This window comes from Oncorhynchus nerka, unplaced genomic scaffold, assembly GCF_034236695.1.
Source record: "Oncorhynchus nerka isolate Pitt River unplaced genomic scaffold, Oner_Uvic_2.0 unplaced_scaffold_1387, whole genome shotgun sequence".
Classification (NCBI taxonomy): domain Eukaryota; kingdom Metazoa; phylum Chordata; class Actinopteri; order Salmoniformes; family Salmonidae; genus Oncorhynchus; species Oncorhynchus nerka.
Window position 1 is genome coordinate 72011 of NW_027039923.1, and position 20490 is coordinate 92500.

At 43.6% G+C, this 20490-nt stretch overlaps 1 protein-coding gene across 1 annotated transcript in view; it reads left to right on the forward strand.

Annotated features, from left to right (window-relative positions):
* LOC115119782 (pleckstrin homology domain-containing family G member 4B-like) overlaps nucleotides 1-20490 on the forward strand; it is a 78096-nt gene that overhangs the window by 30457 nt on the left and 27149 nt on the right. The window contains 3 exon segments of the mRNA XM_065015519.1: nucleotides 14614-14817; nucleotides 15934-16057; nucleotides 16506-16599. Coding sequence (XP_064871591.1) covers nucleotides 14614-14817; nucleotides 15934-16057; nucleotides 16506-16599 — 422 coding nt within the window.

Consider the following 20490-nt stretch of genomic DNA (forward strand, 5'->3'; position numbering starts at 1 on the left):
GGTGACTGATTAGTATAACATGTGACTGATTAGAATAACAGGTGACTGATTAGAATAACAGGTGACTGATTAGAATAACAGGTGACTGATAAGAATAACAGGTGACTGATTAGAATAACATGTGACTGATTAGAATAACATGTGACTGATTAGTATAAAATGTGACTGATTAGAATAACATGTGACGGATTAGTATAACATGTGACTGATTAGATCCTAGTATAACATGTGACTGATTAGAATAACATGTGACTGATTAGAATAGCATGTAACTGATTAGTATAACATGTGACTGATTAGTATAACATGTGACTGATTAGAATAGCATGTAACTGATTAGTATAACATGTGACTGATTAGTATAACATGTGACTGATTAGATAATAGTATAACATGTGACTGATTAGTATAACATGTGACTGATTAGAATAACATGTGACTGATTCGTATAACATGTGACTGATTAGAATAACATGTGACTGATTAGTATAACGTGTAACTGATTAGTATAACATGTGACTGATTAGTATAACATGTGAGTGATTAGTATAACATGTGACTGATTAACATGTGAGTGATTAGTATAACTGATTGTGACTGATTGATTAGTATAACATGTGACTGATTAGTATAACATGTGACTGATTAGTATAACATGTGACTGATTAGTATAACATGTGACTGATTAGTATAACATGTGACTGATTAGAATAACATGTGACTGATTAGTATAACATGTGACTGATTAGAATAACATGTGACTGATTAGTAACATGTGACTGATTAGTAAAATGTCTGATTAGAATAACATGTGACTGATTATATTATTGACTGATTAGAGTCTTTGTGATTAGTATAACATGTTTTAAATAACTGCAGGAGTCCATGGCACCAAAATGATCCCAGGTCCGCATGGCCTGTATATATTAGGTTAGGGTTTGACTCCAGGAGTCAGGTATATAATGATCCCACTCGGGCTGTATAGACCAAGGTTATGGGTTTGACTCCAGGAGTCAGGTATATAATGATCCCACTCGGGCTGTATAGACCAAGGTTAAGGGTTTGACTCCAGGAGTCAGGTATATAATGATCCCACTCGGGCTGTATAGACCAAGGTTAAGGGTTTGACTCCAGGAGTCAGGTATATAATGATCCCACTCGGGCTGTATAGACCAAGGTTATGGGTTTGACTCCAGGAGTCCGGTATATAATGATCCCACTCGGGCTGTATAGACCAAGGTTATGGGTTTGACTCCAGGAGTCCGGTATATAATGATCCCAATTGGGCTGTATAGACCAAGGTTAAGGGTTTGACTCCAGGAGTCCGGTATATAATGATCCCACTCGGGCTGTATAGACCAAGGTTATGGGTTTGACTCCAGGAGTCCGGTATATAATGATCCCACTCGGGCTGTATAGACCAAGGTTATGGGTTTGACTCCAGGAGTCCGGTATATAATGATCCCAATTGGGCTGTATAGACCAAGGTTATGGGTTTGACTCCAGGAGTCCGGTATATAATGATCCCAATTGGGCTGTATAGACCAAGGTTATGGGTTTGACTCCAGGAGTCCGGTATATAATGATCCCAATTGGGCTGTATAGACCAAGGTTATGGGTTTGACTCCAGGAGTCCGGTATATAATGATCCCACTCGGGCTGTATAGACCAAGGTTAAGGGTTTGACTCCAGGAGTCCGGTATATAATGATCCCACTCGGGCTGTATAGACCAAGGTTAAGGGTTTGACTCCAGGAGTCCGGTATATAATGATCCCACTCGGGCTGTATAGACCAAGGTTATGGGTTTGACTCCAGGAGTCCGGTATATAATGATCCCACTCGGGCTGTATAGACCAAGGTTATGGGTTTGACTCCAGGAGTCCGGTATATAATGATCCCACTGGGCTGTATAGACCAAGGTTATGGGTTTGACTCCAGGAGTGCGGTATATAATGATCCCACTCGGGCTGTATAGACCAAGGTTATGGGTTTGACTCCAGGAGTCCGGTATATAATGATCCCAGGTTATGGGTTTGACTCCAGGAGTCCGGTATATAATGATCCCACTCGGGCTGTATAGACCAAGGTTATGGGTTTGACTCCAGGAGTCCGGTATATAATGATCCCACTCGGGCTGTATAGACCAAGGTTATGGGTTTGACTCCAGGAGTCCGGTATATAATGATCCCACTCGGGCTGTATAGACCAAGGTTATGGGTTTGACTCCAGGAGTCCGGTATATAATGATCCCACTCGGGCTGTATAGACCAAGGTTATGGGTTTGACTCCAGGAGTGCGGTACAAGTATTCAGACCCCTTGACATGTCCACATTTACAGCTTTAATCTAAAATGTCCTTGTCAATCTACACACAAAGCCCCACAACGACAAAGCAAAAACACGTATTTAGAACATTTCACTAATGTATTTCTAAATGAAAAGTATTCAGACCCTTTACTCAGTACTTTGTTGAAGCACCTTTGGCAGCGATTACAGCCTCGAGTCTTCTTGGGTATGACGCTACAAGCTTGGCACACCTGTATTTGGGGAGTTTCTCGCATTCTTCTCTGCATGTGCAAAACATTTTTTCTAAAAACCTGTGTTTGCTTTGTCATTATGGGGTGTTGTATGTAGATTGATGTGGAAAAGGTCAAGGGGTCTGAATACTTTCCGAAGGCAACTGTATATAATGATCCCACATGGGCTGCATAGACCAAGGTTATGGGTTTGACTCCTGGAGTCTGGTATGTAGTGATCCACATGGGCTGCATAGACCAAGGTTATGGGTTTGACTCCTGGAGTCTGGTATGTAGTGATCCACATGGGCTGCATAGACCAAGGTTATGGGTTTGACTCCTGGAGTCTGGTATGTAGTGATCCACATGGGCTGCATAGACCAAGGTTATGGGTTTGACTCCTGGAGTCTGGTATGTAGTGATCCACATGGGCTACATAGACCAAGGTTATGGGTTTGACTCCTGGAGTCTGGTATGTAGTGATCCACATGGGCTGCATAGACCAAGGTTATGGGTTTGACTCCTGGAGTCTGGTATGTAGTGATCCACATGGGCTGCATAGACCAAGGTTATGGGTTTGACACCTGGAGTCTGGTATGTAGTGATCCACATGGGCTACATAGACCAAGGTTATGGGTTTGACTCCTGGAGTCTGGTATGTAGTGATCCACATGGGCTACATAGACCAAGGTTATGGGTTTGACTCCTGGAGTCTGGTATGTAGTGATCCACATGGGCTGCATAGACCAAGGTTATGGGTTTGACTCCTGGAGTCTGGTATGTAGAGATCCACATGGGCTGCATAGACCAAGGTTATGGGTTTGACTCCTGGAGTCTGGTATGTAGTGATCCCACATGGGCTGCATAGACCAAGGTTATGGGTTTGACTCCAGGAGTCCGGTATATAATGATCCCACTCGGGCTGTATAGACCAAGGTTATGGGTTTGACTCCAGGAGTGCGGTACAAGTATTCAGACCCCTTGACATGTCCACATTTACAGCTTTAATCTAAAATGTCCTTGTCAATCTACACACAAAGCCCCACAACGACAAAGCAAAAACACGTATTTAGAACATTTCACTAATGTATTTCTAAATGAAAAGTATTCAGACCCTTTACTCAGTACTTTGTTGAAGCACCTTTGGCAGCGATTACAGCCTGAGTCTTCTTGGGTATGGAGCTACAAGCTTGGCACACCTGTATTTGGGGAGTTTCTCGCATTCTTCTCTGCATGTGCAAAACATTTTTTCTAAAAACCTGTGTTTGCTTTGTCATTATGGGGTGTTGTATGTAGATTGATGTGGAAATTCAATGGGGGTCTGAATACTTTCCGAAGGCAACTGTATATAATGATCCCACATGGGCTGCATAGACCAAGGTTATGGGTTTGACTCCTGGAGTCTGGTATGTAGTGATCCACATGGGCTGCATAGACCAAGGTTATGGGTTTGACTCCTGGAGTCTGGTATGTAGTGATCCACATGGGCTACATAGACCAAGGTTATGGGTTTGACTCCTGGAGTCTGGTATGTAGTGATCCACATGGGCTGCATAGACCAAGGTTATGGGTTTGACTCCTGGAGTCTGGTATGTAGTGATCCCACATGGGCTGCATAGACCAGTTTGCTACCAGTTTGCATGTTGGTTTTAGACCAAGGTTATGGGTTTGACTCCTGGAGTCTGGTATGTAGTGATCCCACATGGGCTGCATAGACCAAGGTTATGGGTTTGACTCCTGGAGTCTGGTATGTAGAGATCCACATGGGCTGCATAGACCAAGGTTATGGGTTTGACTCCTGGAGTCTGGTATGTAGTGATCCACATGGGCTGCATAGACCAAGGTTATGGGTTTGACTCCTGGAGTCTGGTATGTAGTGATCCACATTTTATTTTACCTTTATTTAACTAGGTAAGTCAGTTAAGAACAAATTCTTATTTACAATGGTGGCCTACCCCGGCCAAACCTGGACGACGCTGGGACAGTTGTGCGCCGCCCTATGGGACTCACGGCTGGATGTGATACAGTCTGGATTCAAACCAGGGACTGTAGTGACGCCTGCTTGCACTAAGATGCTGCATAGACCAAGGTTATGGGTTTGACTTCTGCTTGGGCTATGTATATGTATTGATTGAAATAGGAGTGAGGTCAGGTGTACTGATAGCTCAGTTGGTTGGAGCTACACCTTTGTCAAAGGTAAAAGTCCAGTCAGTGGGCAAAACTGGTTGAAATTAAATTATCATATAAACCATATTTGCCTTTGAAAAGACATATTTTCAACCAGTTTTTCCTTTGAAAACACATAATTTCTACCAGTTTGCATGTTGGTTTTAGAATGTAACATCAAAAAAGGCAGTAAAAGTCTAAACCAGACAGCTAAGATTTGTGACACTGCGTTGGTGATTAGATTCCTCAACTCAAGCGTTGTCTTCAGTTTGGACAAACACTTTCCCTGGCATTGGGTCCAATAGAGATTGAATCATAACACTGGCTTCTCTCTCACTGTATCAAATGGTGTGGCCTCCGGGCTTGAAAACACGGTTTGTTTCCAGACAGGTTTAATGTTGTGGTTTCAGTGAGTAATTATGACCTGCAGTAATAGGGATCTGACATGAGGGTTATACAGGCCTGTGTTTGTTTGGACTCACTGTTGATATGAGGAGACAGCTTGTAGTTCTCATGTGCTGATTTTGGGTAGTGGTGGGGGAGGGGGTTGTGTGTGTGAGTAGATGCGCTTTCATATGTTATTAGACAGGTATGGCCCATCCCTGGAACAGCTCAGACGTGGTGTTGGACACACACACACACACACACACACTGTTCTGTTGTTCTGTGCAGGGCAGCGCAGAAGAGTTGGTTTGTGAAAGTGTTTTATGTAGCACTGCCTCTTCCAGGTATTGAAATGTGGAAAGTGTGTGAGTTGATTTAAAGGGATACTTTGGGATGTTGGCAACGAGGCCCTTTATCTACTTCCCCAGAGGCAGATCAACTCCTTTATCTACTTCCCCAGAGGCAGATCAACTCCTTTATCTACTTCCCCAGAGGCAGATTAACTCCTTTATCTACTTCCCCAAAGGCAGATCAACTCCTTTATCTACGTCCCCAGAGGCAGATGAACTCCTTTATCTACGTCCCCAGAGGCAGATCAACTCCTTTATCTACTTCCCCAGAGGCAGATTAAGTCCTTTATCTACTTCCCCAGAGTCAGATCAACTCCTTTATCTACTTCCCCAGAGGCAGATTAACTCCTTTATCTACTTCCCCAGAGGCAGATTAACTCCTTTATCTACTTCCCCAGAGGGAGATCAACTCCTTTATCTACTTCCCCAGAGGCAGATCAACTCCTTTATCTACTTCCCCAGAGGCAGATCAACTCCTTTATCTACTTCCCCAGAGGCAGATCAACTCCTTTATCTACTTCCCCAGAGGCAGATCAACTCCTTTATCTACTTCCCCAGAGGCAGATCAACTCCTTTATCTACTTCCCCAGAGGCAGATGAACTGGTGGATACCATTTGTAATTTTCTATGTTCAGTTCGAATGAAGTTTGAGGTTGTTTTGTGAGCCAATGCAAACTAGCATTAGCGCAATGGCTGGAAGTCTATGTGTATCTGCTAACACTAGTTAACGCAACTACCTCTAACTTCTTCATTGCCAAAATCCTGAAGAGTTCCTTAAACCCTGTGAAATGACAGACTCAGCAGTTCAGTTGATTTAACCCCGTGAAATAACACAGACTCAGCAGTTCCGCCCAGGGATGGTAGGTTTTCCCTGATTGGTAAAAGATAAGACCATGACCATGTGCCCTGAAAAGGAAAATATCTTGGTCCTATAGATTATAAATACGGCCCAATGAAACATATCATTCCAGAACCCATAACTGTATTTAGTACAACTACCCCACAATGTCAGTATCTCCCTCAACAATGATGGATTTCTGCCTGCCAGGACCTTATGGCAGAGCAATACAACAGTACCAAGCTGAAGCCCATTTTTACACACTGAAAACATAGAGCCACTGAAAACCTAGCTCCACTGAAAACCCAGCTGCACTGAAAACATAGCACCACTGAAAACCTAGAGCTACTGAAAACCTAGCACCACTGAAAACCTAGCACCACTGAAAACCTAGCGCCGTTGAAAACCTAGAGCCACTGAAAACCTAGCGCTGTTGAAAACCTAGAGCCACTGAAAACCTAGCGCCGTTGAAAATCTAGAGCCACTGAAAACATAGCACCATTGAAAACCTGGAGCCCATTGAGACCTTGGTGGACAGGAAACCTCAGAGGATCCTGTAACCAACCAGACATAGGAGGGAAACACACACACACACACACAGTGACGCTAGGTTCACACACACACACACACACACACACACACACACACACACACACACACACACACACACACACACACACACACACACACACACACACACACACACAGTGGCGTTCGGTTCATACACACAGTGGCACTAGGTTCACACACACAGTGGCGTTCGGTTCACACACACAGTGGCGCTAGGTTCACACACACAGTGGCGCTAGGTTCACACACACAGTGGCGCTAGGTTCACACACACACACAGTGGCGCTAGGTTCACACACACAGTGGCGCTAGGTTCACACACACAGTGGCGCTAGGTTCACACACACACACAGTGGCGCTAGGTTCACACACACAGTGGCGTTCGGTTCACACACACAGTGGCGCTAGGTTCACACACACAGTGGCGCTAGGTTCACACACACAGTGGCGCTAGGTTCACACACACAGTGGCGCTAGGTTCACACACACAGTGGCGCTAGGTTCACACACACACACAGTGGCGCTAGGTTCACACACACAGTGGCGTTCGGTTCACACACACAGTGGCGCTAGGTTCACACACACAGTGGCGCTAGGTTCACACACACAGTGGCGCTAGGTTCACACACACACACAGTGGCGCTAGGTTCACACACACAGTGGCGCTAGGTTCACACACACACACAGTGGCGCTAGGTTCACACACACAGTGGCGCTAGGTTCACACACACAGTGGCGCTAGGTTCACACACACAGTGACGCTAGGTTCACACACACACACACACACACACACACACACACACACACACACACACACACACACACACACACACACACACACACACACACACACAGTGGCGTTCGGTTCATACACACAGTGGCACTAGGTTCACACACACAGTGGCGTTCGGTTCACACACACAGTGGCGCTAGGTTCACACACACAGTGGCGCTAGGTTCACACACACACACAGTGGCGCTAGGTTCACACACACAGTGGCGCTAGGTTCACACACACACAGTGGCGCTAGGTTCACACACACAGTGGCGCTAGGTTCACACACACAGTGGCGTTGGTTCACACACACAGTGGCGCTAGGTTCACACACACAGTGGCGCTTTAGGTTCAACACACAGTGGCGCTAGGTTCACACACACACACAGTGGCGCTAGGTTCACAACACAGTGGCGCTAGGTTCACACACAACACAGTGGCGCTAGGTTTACACACACAGTGGCGCTAGGTTCACACACACAGTGGCGCTAGGTTCACACCACAGTGGCGCTAGGTTGACACACACACAGTGGCGCTAGGTTCACACACACAGTGGCGCTAGGTTCAGACACACACAGTGGCGCTAGTTGAGAACACCTTATAGGTTCACACACACAGTGGCGCTAGGTTCACACCACACAGTGGCGCTAGGTTCACACACACAGTGGCGCTAGGTTCACACACACAGTGGCGCTAGTTCACACACACAGTTTATTTAGGTTCACACACACACACAGGTAGGCTACACACACACACACAGAACACACACACACACACAGGCACACACACACACACACACACAGTGGCGTTCGGTTCATACACACAGTGGCACTAGGTTCACACACACAGTTTATTTAACCAGTTCACACACACAGTGGCGCTAGGTTCACAACACAGTGGCTTTAGGTTTAACACAGTGGCGCTAGGTTCACACACACACACAGTGGCGCTAGGTTCACACACACAGTGGCGCTAGGTTCACACACACAGTATTTAACCAGTAGCGCTAGTTGAGAACACACTAGGTTCACACACACAGTGGCGCTAGGAACACCTTTACAACACAGTAGGCTAGTTGAGAACACACACACAGTTTATTTAACACACAGTGGCGCTAGGTTCACACACACACACAGTTTAGGTTTAACCACAGTGGCGCTAGGTTGAGAACACACAGTTTAGGTTTAACACACAGTGGCGCTAGGTTCACACACACAGTGGCTTTATTTAACACACAGTGGCGCTAGGTTGAGAACACAGTTTATTTAACCAGTGGCGCTAGGTTCACACACACAGTGGCTTTAGGTTTAACCACAGTGGCGCTAGTTCACAACACCAGTTTAGGTTTAACACACAGTGGGCTAGGTTCACACACACAGTGGGCTAGGTTCAGAACACACTTAGGTTCTAACACACAGTGGCGCTAGGTTCAGAACACAGTGAGATGACCTTCCAGTGAATGTGGGACTGGGCTGTGAACACGACTCTGATCCCAGACCATGAGTTGGCTCCTGTACAATAGCATTCATTTGCCCCCTCCTCCAGGGGGCCTGAATGAGGGGAACACCTTTACCTGTCCTCAGGTAGGTCCATTCACCTGAGTAACATGAGAACCAGTGAACCAACTGACTTTTTCAGGACTTTATTCTGAAACAAAACCCTCCCTCACTTTGAGAAGGGATGGAACACCCCCCATCCACCATGTGAGATGGTAATGGCTGTGGTGACCATTGCTTCATTGTTTTATTTATAGATGTATTATTTCACCTTTATTTAACCAGGTAGGCTAGTTGAGAACACCTTTATTTAACCAGGTAGGCTAGTTGAGAACACCTTTATTTAACCAGGTAGGCTAGTTGAGAACACCTTTATTTAACCAGGTAGGCTAGTTGAGAACACCTTTATTTAACCAGGTAGGCTAGTTGAGAACACCTTTATTTAACCAGGTAGGCTAGTTGAGAACACCTTTATTTAACCAGGTAGGCTAGTTGAGAACACCTTTATTTAACCAGGTAGGCTAGTTGAGAACACCTTTATTTAACCAGGTAGGCTAGTTGAGAACACCTTTATTTAACCAGGTAGGCTAGTTGAGAACACCTTTATTTAACCAGGTAGGCTAGTTGAGAACACCTTTATTTAACCAGGTAGGCTAGTTGAGAACACCTTTATTTAACCAGGTAGGCTAGTTGAGAACACCTTTATTTAACCAGGTAGGCTAGTTGAGAACAAGTTCTCATTTACAACTGCAACCTGGCCAAGATAAAGCAAAGCAGTGCGACAAAAACAACAACACAAGAGTTACACATGGAATAAACAAACATACAGTCAATACAAGCGTACAGTCATTCATGTCCCCCATGTGATTTCAATGCTTTGTGCACTCAGTGTATATGTAGGGAATAGGGCACCATTTGGGATGCATCCTATATTTGCTAGTCCAGACCGTTTTGTTCTCCGACAGACAGATATGTGTGGCCAGGTCCTGGCTGCATTGATGGCGTAGAAGGCTGTGAAACGCCATATACAACCCAGGATTACACTGGGTACAATGCAGGAGAGGCTTTGCTCTACATTTATAACTTCCTGACAAAACAAAGCAATGTAGGAAGTTTGCTGCAAACAGAATTACTGGCCGCACAGCCACAGCCAGTCACACAGGAAGTACTACATTTAGTGCCTGAGGACAAAAGGGGGCTAGGCTGGGAAGGGAGAGGCTAAGCTGGGAGGGGCTATGATGGGAGGGGAGGGAACAGGCTGGGAGGGGAGGAGAGAGGCTGGGAGGAGATAGGCCCAGAGGGGAAGGGCTCAGCTCAGAGGGGAGGGGCTAGGCTCAGAGGGGAGGGGCAGGGAGATGCTTGGAGGGACTGGGAGGGGAGTGCTATGCTGGGAAGGGAGAGGCTGAGAGGAGATAGGCTCGGAGGGGAGGGGCTTGGCTCGGAGGGGAGGGACTAGGCTCGGAGGGGATGGGCTAGGACAACACAAGGGGGCCAGTTAGAGATGGTTGTAAACACACTACTCCGAGTCTCATACATGGTTCAGAGACACCCCATCTATACATTCTCTGTTTTCACACATTGACAACTTTGAAGACGTATGAACAATGGCTTTTATGGTCAGGTTTTTATGCCGGGCGTGGCCATATCCTTTGTTGCTTTACTTTCTACCAGGTATTAGATGACCCTGTGAAGGCTGCTGAGGGGAGGACGGCTCATAATAATGTTTGGAATGGAGTGTAATGGAGTGTAATGGCTGGAATGGAGTGTAATGTCTGGAATGGAGTGTAATGGAGTGTAATGGCTGGAATGGAGTGTAATGGCTGGAATGGAGTGTAATGTCTGGAATGGAGTGTAATGTCTCGAATGGAGTGTAATGGCTGGAATGGAGTGTAATGGAGTGTAATGTCTGGAATGGAGTGTAATGGCTGGAATGGAGTGTAATGGAGTGTAATGGCTGGAATGGAGTGTAATGGCTGGAATGGAGTGTAATGGAGTGTAATGGCTGGAATGGAGTGTAATGGAGTGTAATGGCTGGAATGGAGTGTAATGGCTGGAATGGAGTGTAATGGCTGGAATGGAGTGTAATGGAGTGTAATGGCTGGAATGGAGTGTAATGGCTGGAATGGAGTGTAATGGCTGGAATGGAGTGTAATGGAGTGTAATGGCTGGAATGGAGTGTAATGGAGTGTAATGGCTGGAATGGAGTGTAATGGCTGGAATGGAGTGTAATGGCTGGAATGGAGTGTAATGGAGTGTAATGGCTGGAATGGAGTGTAATGGAGTGTAATGTCTGGAATGGAGTGTAATGGAGTGTAATGTCTGGAATGGAGTGTAATGGCTGGAATGGAGTGTAATGTCTGGAATGGAGTGTAATGGAGTGTAATGGCTGGAATGGAGTGTAATGTCTGGAATGGAGTGTAATGGAGTGTAATGTCTGGAATGGAGTGTAATGTCTGGAATGGAGTGTAATGGCTGGAATGGAGTGTAATGTCTGGAATGGAGTGTAATGTCTGGAATGGAGTGTAATGGAGTGTAATGGCTGGAATGGAGTGTAATGGAGTGTAATGGCTGGAATGGAGTGTAATGGAGTGTAATGGCTGGAATGGAGTGTAATGGAGTGTAATGGCTGGAATGGAGTGTAATGGCTGGAATGGAGTGTAATGTCTGGAATGGAGTGTAATGTCTGGAATGGAGTGTAATGGAGTGTAATGGCTGGAATGGAGTGTAATGGAGTGTAATGGCTGGAATGGAGTGTAATGGCTGGAATGGAGTGTAATGGAGTGTAATGGCTGGAATGGAGTGTAATGGCTGGAATGGAGTGTAATGGCTGGAATGGAGTGTAATGGAGTGTAATGGCTGGAATGGAGTGTAATGGAGTGTAATGGCTGGAATGGAGTGTAATGGCTGGAATGGAGTGTAATGGCTGGAATGGAGTGTAATGGAGTGTAATGGCTGGAATGGAGTGTAATGGCTGGAATGGAGTGTAATGGCTGGAATGGAGTGTAATGGTTGGAATGGAGTGTAATGGAGTGTAATGGCTGGAATGGAGTGTAATGGAGTGTAATGGCTGGAATGGAGTGTAATGGCTGGAATGGAGTGTAATGGAGTGTAATGTCTGGAATGGAGTGTAATGGAGTGTAATGTCTGGAATGGAGTGTAATGGCTGGAATGGAGTGTAATGTCTGGAATGGAGTGTAATGGAGTGTAATGGCTGGAATGGAGTGTAATGGAGTGTAATGTCTGGAATGGAGTGTAATGTCTGGAATGGAGTGTAATGGAGTGTAATGTCTGGAATGGAGTGTAATGGAGTGTAATGTCTGGAATGGAGTGTAATGTCTGGAATGGAGTGTAATGGCTGGAATGGAGTGTAATGTCTGGAATGGAGTGTAATGGCTGGAATGGAGTGTAATGGAGTGTAATGGCTGGAATGGAGTGTAATGGAGTGTAATGGCTGGAATGGAGTGTAATGGCTGGAATGGAGTGTAATGGAGTGTAATGGCTGGAATGGAGTGTAATGGCTGGAATGGAGTGTAATGGCTGGAATGGAGTGTAATGGAGTGTAATGGCTGGAATGGAGTGTAATGGAGTGTAATGGCTGGAATGGAGTGTAATGGAGTGTAATGGCTGGAATGGAGTGTAATGGCTGGAATGGAGTGTAATGGAGTGTAATGGCTGGAATGGAGTGTAATGGAGTGTAATGGCTGGAATTGGGTGAACACATTCTGTGTTTGATGCCATTCAATTCACTCCATTCCGGCGATTATTATGAGCCGTCCTCCCCTCAGCAGCCTCCTCTGCCTGAGTGGTCGGCGACCATCTTGAAGAGGACTATTCACAGTTGAAACCATGAAAAACATTTTAAATACAATTTGAACCCAGGTCCGTGCTGTATATGCTGAGTGTGAGAGCTGCCAGCCTCGTAGCCAGCCTCGTAGCCAGCCTCGTAGCCAGCTCCAGCCAGAGGGATAGGAGAAAGGGAGAAAGTGTGTAAGCTATAACAGTGGTTGGTACCAGTCGGGAACGTCAGGAGCTACATTCCTGTTAGTGGGGCGTTGGGAGTCTGTCTGTGATCCAGAGTTTTATTTTATAGTAGTTGACAGACCTGGGTTCAAATACTATTTGAAATAATTGCACGTATTTTAGCTGGGCTTGACTGAGTTTGCCTAGTGCAAGGGAACCAGTAGAATAGTCCCCGCCCATCTGGCACTCCAGGCAGACTAAAGCAAATGCTAAAAGTATTTGAAAGATTTCAGTTAGTATTTGAACCCAGGCCTGGTATCAGTGAGTCAGACGGAACACCTGGTCTCTGCAGTGACTCAGTCTGGAAGAGCAGTCCCTGATTATACATCCCCCCTCTCTATTTCGCTTTCTCTCTCTCCCTCTCTCCCTCTCTTCCTCTCTCTCCTCTCGCTCTCCCTCTCTCTCCCTCTCTCTCTCCCTCTCTCTCCGTCTCTCCCTCTCTTCCTCTCTCTCCCTCTCTCTCCCTCTCTCTCTCCCTCTCTCCCTCTCTCTCCCTCTCTCTCTCTCGCTCTCTCTCTCTCTCTCTCTCTCCCTCTCTCTCTTCCTCTCTCTCTTCTCTCTCTCTCTCTCTCTCTCTCTCTCTCTCTCTCTCTCTCTCTCTCTCTCTCTCTCTCTCTCTCTCTCTCTCTCTCTCTCTCTTTCCCTCTCCCTCTCTCTCCTCTCGCTCTCTCTCTCTCTCGGTCCCTCCCTTCCTTCCTTCCCTCATTCCCTTCCCTCCCTCCCTCTATCTATCTACCCCTGTAGGTGTTTTTTAAATATTTTTCTGGTTGATTCCTAATTAAAGTAGGTTGAATGATGTTTATAGTGTTTTTAGGTTTATGATGTAAGAGATGTACACATTGAGGTGAAATGATGACCTCTTTCTGTGGTCATTTTGTTGAACAGTAAATAGAGTGATTATAATGAATTGGTATTCAGACAGGGGTTTTTATTCCACAGTTTGAACAATAGACACAAACATCAGCACAGGTGCTGAAATGATGCCATGTTTAACAACAGCATACTGTCTGAAATGATACCATGTTTAACAGCAGCATACTGTCTGAAATGATACCATGTTTAACAGCGGCATACTGTCTGAAATGATACCATGTTTAACAGCGGCATACTGTCTGAAATGATACCATGTTTAACAGCAGCATACTGTCTGAAATGATACCATGTTTAACAGCAGCATACTGTCTGAAATGATACCATGTTTAACAGCAGCATACTGTCTGAAATGATACCATGTTTAACAGCGGCATACTGTCTGAAATGATACCATGTTTAACAACAGCATACTGTCTGAAATGATACCATGTTTAACAACAGCATACTGTCTGAAATGATACCATGTTTAACAACAGCATACTGTCTGAAATGATACCATGTTTAACAGCAGCATACTGTCTGAAATGATACCATGTTTAACAGCGGCATACTGTCTGAAATTATACCATGTTTAACAGCAGCATACTGTCTGAAATGATACCATTTATGTCTTGGTTTTCTTTAGCGATCCATGAAGTTGGCACCAGCACTAACCCCATGCGGCACAGTCAGGATGGAGCACAGTCACACCATCACCCCCCCAAACCTTCTAATGAAGTCCTCATCCAGCTGGCCCCAGCCCCAGGGTCACCCCCTAACTGTCACCTCCCCAACCTGGTGTCAGAGGTCAACCCAGAACTACTGGCCTCTGGGGCCATCATCTTACCTGGTAGGTGACACACACTTACCTGGTAGGTGACACACACACACACACACACACACACACACACACACACACACACACACACACACACACACACACTGGCCTCTTGGGCCATCACCCCCATTTACTCCCATGTCTATGAGTGTTAACTCCCATGTGACATATGAAGTGTTTACTGCCATGTGACATATGAAGTGTTAACTGCCATGTGACGTATGAGTGTTTACTGCCATGTGACGTATGAGTGTTAACTGCCATGTGACATATGAAGTGTTTACTGCCATGTGACATATGAAGTGTTAACTGCCATGTGACGTATGAGTGTTTACTGCCATGTGACGTATGAGTGTTAACTGCCATGTGACGTATGAGTGTTAACTGCCATGTGACGTATGAGTGTTAACTGCCATGTGACGTATGAGTGTTAACTGCCATGTGACGTATGAGTGTTAACTGCCATGTGACGTATGAGTGTTAACTGCCATGTGACGTATGAGTGTTAACTGCCATGTGACGTATGAGTGTTAACTGCCATGTGACGTATGAGTGTTTACTGCCATGTGACGTATGAGTGTTAACTGCCATGTGACGTATGAGTGTTAACTGCCATGTGATGTATGAGTGTTAACTGCCATGTGACATATGAAATGTTTACTGCCATGTGACGTATGAGTGTTTACTGCCATGTGACGTATGAGTGTTTACTGCCATGTGACGTATGAGTGTTAACTGCCATGTGACATATAAAACTTGGGGCGCATGTTCTCAGTAGGAGTGGGAATGTTCTATGTGGAATAATAGGAGCCTATTAAATGACTTAGACTGGATCAGATGTGTGTAAGAGGAGATGCCATCCTGAACTAAAGCAGTATGTTGAGCTGTGCTGTGGGGCCTGGGATGATGACAAACACTTAACAACAGACAGGTCACTTTCTCCACGTCCCAAATAGCAACCTACAGTGTTCCCTTTGTAGTGCACTACTTTTGAACAGGGCCCATAGGACTTTGGTCAAAATGTAGCGCACTACTTTATATAGAGATTAGGGTACCATTTGGGAAGCAACCATAAGGTCTACTTGCCTATGAGTGAACGCTGACCCTCCCCCCCTCTCTCTCTTCCAGGTAACAGAGACCTCAGCGGGCGGGCGGTGCTGCAGGTGTGCACGCGGGGGAGGGTGTGGGCTGGGGAGAGCTGCACGGCCAAAGACCTCACCTGTCTTCTGGGTTACTACTATTCAACGCTCAGGTCAGTCAGTCAACCAGCCGCACTCAGGTTTCATCTGCTGAATCCCCATCCAGGCTTTAGTTACTAGATGGTGTTCCTTTTAAGGGGGCAATCTGGGATTCTAACAATAACAAAGTAGGCACCCCAACACTTTTTGGTAAACAGCTAAGAAATGGGTCTGGAGCCACTATTATAGTACTGTAGTACTGTTATAGTATAGTACTGTAGTAATGGTTTCGTATAGTACTATAGTAATGTTCTAGTATAGCGTAACCACTCTCATAATGGGGCTATATATATATATATATATATATATATATATATATATTATTTAACCCTTATTTTACCAGGTAATTTGACTGAGAACACATTCTGATGTACAGCAACGACCTGTGGAATAGTTACAGGGGAGAGATGACGCAAGGACTAACCATTTGATCACCCTGATGGGTTTTGTTTCTGGTTTCAGGAGCGAGAGGCGTGACCAAGGCCTTACGGTGCTAGTGGACACCAGGAGACAGCAGCCCAGTCCTGCTCTGTTCTCGTCTCTGTCTGGACTGCAGGTGAGAGCTTTCTAATGACAATACTATTGTCTGCATCCCGAATGGCACCCTATTCTATCTACAATGTAGTGCACTACTTTTGACCATAGGACCCATAGGGCTCTGGTCAAAAGTAGTGCACTATAATATAGAGATTAACATGCTATTTGGGACTCAATCATCTCTTCCTGAACTCCAGGTATGAGCTTTCAACGGAAAATAACATGTCATCACAACCTCGTCCCACATGAACGATCCTCAGGCGGCTTCTTTACGTCCTCTGATTCTTAACAATGTTTTCCTGGTGTTAAGGAATGTTATTTCACTGTCACTACACTCTAGTATTGTACAATAGTAATGTTATAGTATAGTACTATAGTAATGTTATAGTATAGTACTATAGTGATGTTATAGTATTGTACAATAGTAATGTTATAGTATAGTACTATAGTGATGTTATAGTATAGTACTATAGTGATGTTATAGTATTGTACAATAGTAATGTTATAGTATAGTACTATAGTGATGTTATAGTATAGTACTATAGTGATGTTATAGTATAGTAATATAGTAATGTTATAGTATAGTACTATAGTAATGTTATAGTATAGTACTGTAGTAATGTTATAGTATTGTACAATAGTAATGTTATAGTATAGTACTATAGTGATGTTATAGTATAGTACTATAGTGATGTTATAGTATAGTACTATAGTAATGTTATAGTATAGTACTATAGTAATGTTTTAGTATAGCACTATAGTAATGTTATAGTATAGTACTATAGTAATGCTATAGTATAGTACTGTAGTAATGTTTCAGTATAGCACTATAGTAATGTTATAGTATAGTACTATAGTAATGTTATAGTATAGTACTGCAGTAATGTTATAGTATAGTACTGCAATAATGTTTTAGTATAGCACTATAGTAATGTTATAGTACAGTACTGTAGTAATGTTATAGTATAGTACTGCAGTAATGTTATAGTATAGTACTATAGTATTGGTATAGTATAGTACTGTAGTAATGTTATAGTATAGTACTGAAGTAATGTTATAGTATAGTACTGCAGTAATGTTATAGGATAGTACTGTAGTAATGTTACAGTATAGTACTATAGTAATGTTATAGTATAGTACTATAGTAATGTTATAGTATAGTACTACAGTAATGTTATAGTATAGTACTGTAGTAATGTTATAGTATAGTACTATAGTAATGTTATAGTATAGTACTGTAGTAATGTTATAGTATAGTACTATAGTAATGTTATAGTATAGTACTATAGCAATGTTATAGTATAGTACTATAGTAATGCTATAGTATAGTACTATAGTAATGTTATAGTATAGTAATATAGTAATGTTATAGTATAGTACTATAGTAATGTTATAGTATAGTACTGCAGTAATGTTATATTATAGTACTATAGTAATGTTATAGTATAGTACTGTAGTAATGTTATAGTATAGTACTATAGTAATGTTATAGTATAGTACTGCAGTAATGTTATAGTATAGTACTATAGTAATGTTATAGTATAGTATTATAGTAAAATTATAGTATAGTACTGCAGTAATACTATGGTATAGTACTGTAGTAATGGTATAGTATAGTACTATAGTAATGTTATAGTATAGTACTATAGCAATGTTATGGTATAGTACTATAGCAATGTTATAGTATAGTACTATAGTAATGTTATAGTATAGTACTATAGTAATGTTATAGTATAGTACTATAGTAATGTTATAGTATAGTACTGTAGTAATGTAATAGTATAGTACAGTACTGTAGTAATGTTATAGTATAGTACTATAGCAATGTTATAGTATAGTACTGTAGTAATGTTATAGTATAGTACTATAGTAATGGTATAGTATAGTACTGCAGTAATGTTATAGTATAGTACTATAGTAATGGTATAGTATAGTACTGTAGTAATGTTATAGTATAGTACTATAGTGATGTTATAGTATAGTACTAAAGTGATGTTATAGTATAGTACTATAGTAATGTTATAGTATACTACTGTAGTACTGTTATAGTATAGTACTATAGTAATGTTATAGTATAGTACTGTAGTTGGCACAGCACATATTTCTTCTTTACTATTGTTTTTCCGTCCCTTTCTTGGTCTGGAGAAGGTTGATTTCTGGAGAAGGTTGATTTCTGGAGAGGCACTTTGATTTCTGTGTAGTGACTTGGTCCATCACATTTCACATGCAGAAAGGCTGGGCTTCAGGGCTAGTGGGGAAGACCTGTTCTTACTTGTCTGTTAACACACACACAGACATGCACATACTCCTTTGCCAAAAAAGCACTTGTCAAATTTGCGGTTTTACATGTAAGAAAACTCCAATGTTTGTAAACAAAGTAAATGTAAACAAACACTGTGTCGCTTCAAAACAGGGTTACAACTATTTGACATCATGGATGGTCAGTCCTTGCATCCATAGCATATGGATTTGAGAGTGGTTGCATTTCTCCAGATCCATCCCTCAACTGTTTACTGTGGCGGTGAGAACACTGTTGATGATTAAATGAAAGATGGCCGCTTTAAGCACCTTTCATAGAGTTATGGTGTTATTATGTGGTGCAGTCCTTCAGTTAGAGTTACTTTAGAAGCAAAACTTCTGAAGTTGAGAACAGAATTATTAGTATTCCAAACAAAAATAATGATGTTGAAAACAAAACTAAAACCCCAAGGTATTGATGGCAAAACTAAAACCCCAAGGTATTGATGGCAAAACTAAAACCCCAAGGTATTGACGGCAAAACTAAAACAACCAAGGTATTGATGGTAAAACTAAAACCCCAAGGTATTGATGGCAAAACTAAAACATTTACATTACATTACATTACATTTAAGTCATTTAGCAGACGCTCTTATCCAGAGCGACTTACAAATTGGTGCGTTCACCTTATGACATCCAGTGGAACAGCCACTTTACAATAGTGCATCTAAATCTTTTAAGGGGGGGGGGGGGGGGGTGAGAAGGATTACTTTATCCTATCCTAGGTATTCCTGAAAGAGGTGGGGTTTCAGGTGTCTCCGGAAGGTGGTGATTGACTCCGCTGTCCTGGCGTCATGAGGGAGTTTGTTCCAGAAGGTTGATTGGGGGCCAGAGCAGCGAACAGTTTTGACTGGGCTGCGCGGGAACTGTACTTCCTCAGTGGTAGGGAGGCGAGCAGGCCAGAGGTGGATGAACGCAGTGCCTTTGTTTGGGTGTAGGGCCTGATCAGAGCCTGGAGGTACTGAGGTGCCGTTCCCCTCACAGCTCCGTAGGCAAGCACCATGGTCTTGTAGCGGATGCGAGCTTCAACTGGAAACCCCAAGGTATTGATGGTAAAACTAAAACCCCAAGGTATTGATGGTAAAACTAAAACCCCAAGGTATTGATGGCAAAACTAAAACCCCATTATGTTACCCTGGCCTCTCCTTATGTTACCCTGGCCTCTCATTATGTTAACCTGGCCTCTCCTTATGTTACCCTGGCCTCTCATTATGTTAACCTGGCCTCTCCTTATGTTACCCTGGTCTCTCATTATGTTACCCTGGCCTCTCCTTATGTTACCCTGGCCTCTCATTATGTTACCCTGGCCTCTCATTATGTTAACCTGGCCTCTCCTTATGTTAACCTGGCCTCTCATTATGTTAACCTGGCCTCTCATTATGTTACCCTGGCCTCTCATTATGTTAACCTGGCCTCTCATTATGTTACCCTGGCCTCTCCTTATGTTACCCTGGCCTCTCCTTATGTTACCCTGGCCTCTCATTATGTTACCCTGGCCTCTCCTTATGTTACCCTGGCCTCTCCTTATGTTACCCTGGCCTCTACTTATGTTACCCTGGCCTCTCCTTATGTTACCCTGGCCTCTCCTTATGTTACCCTGGCCTCTCATTAT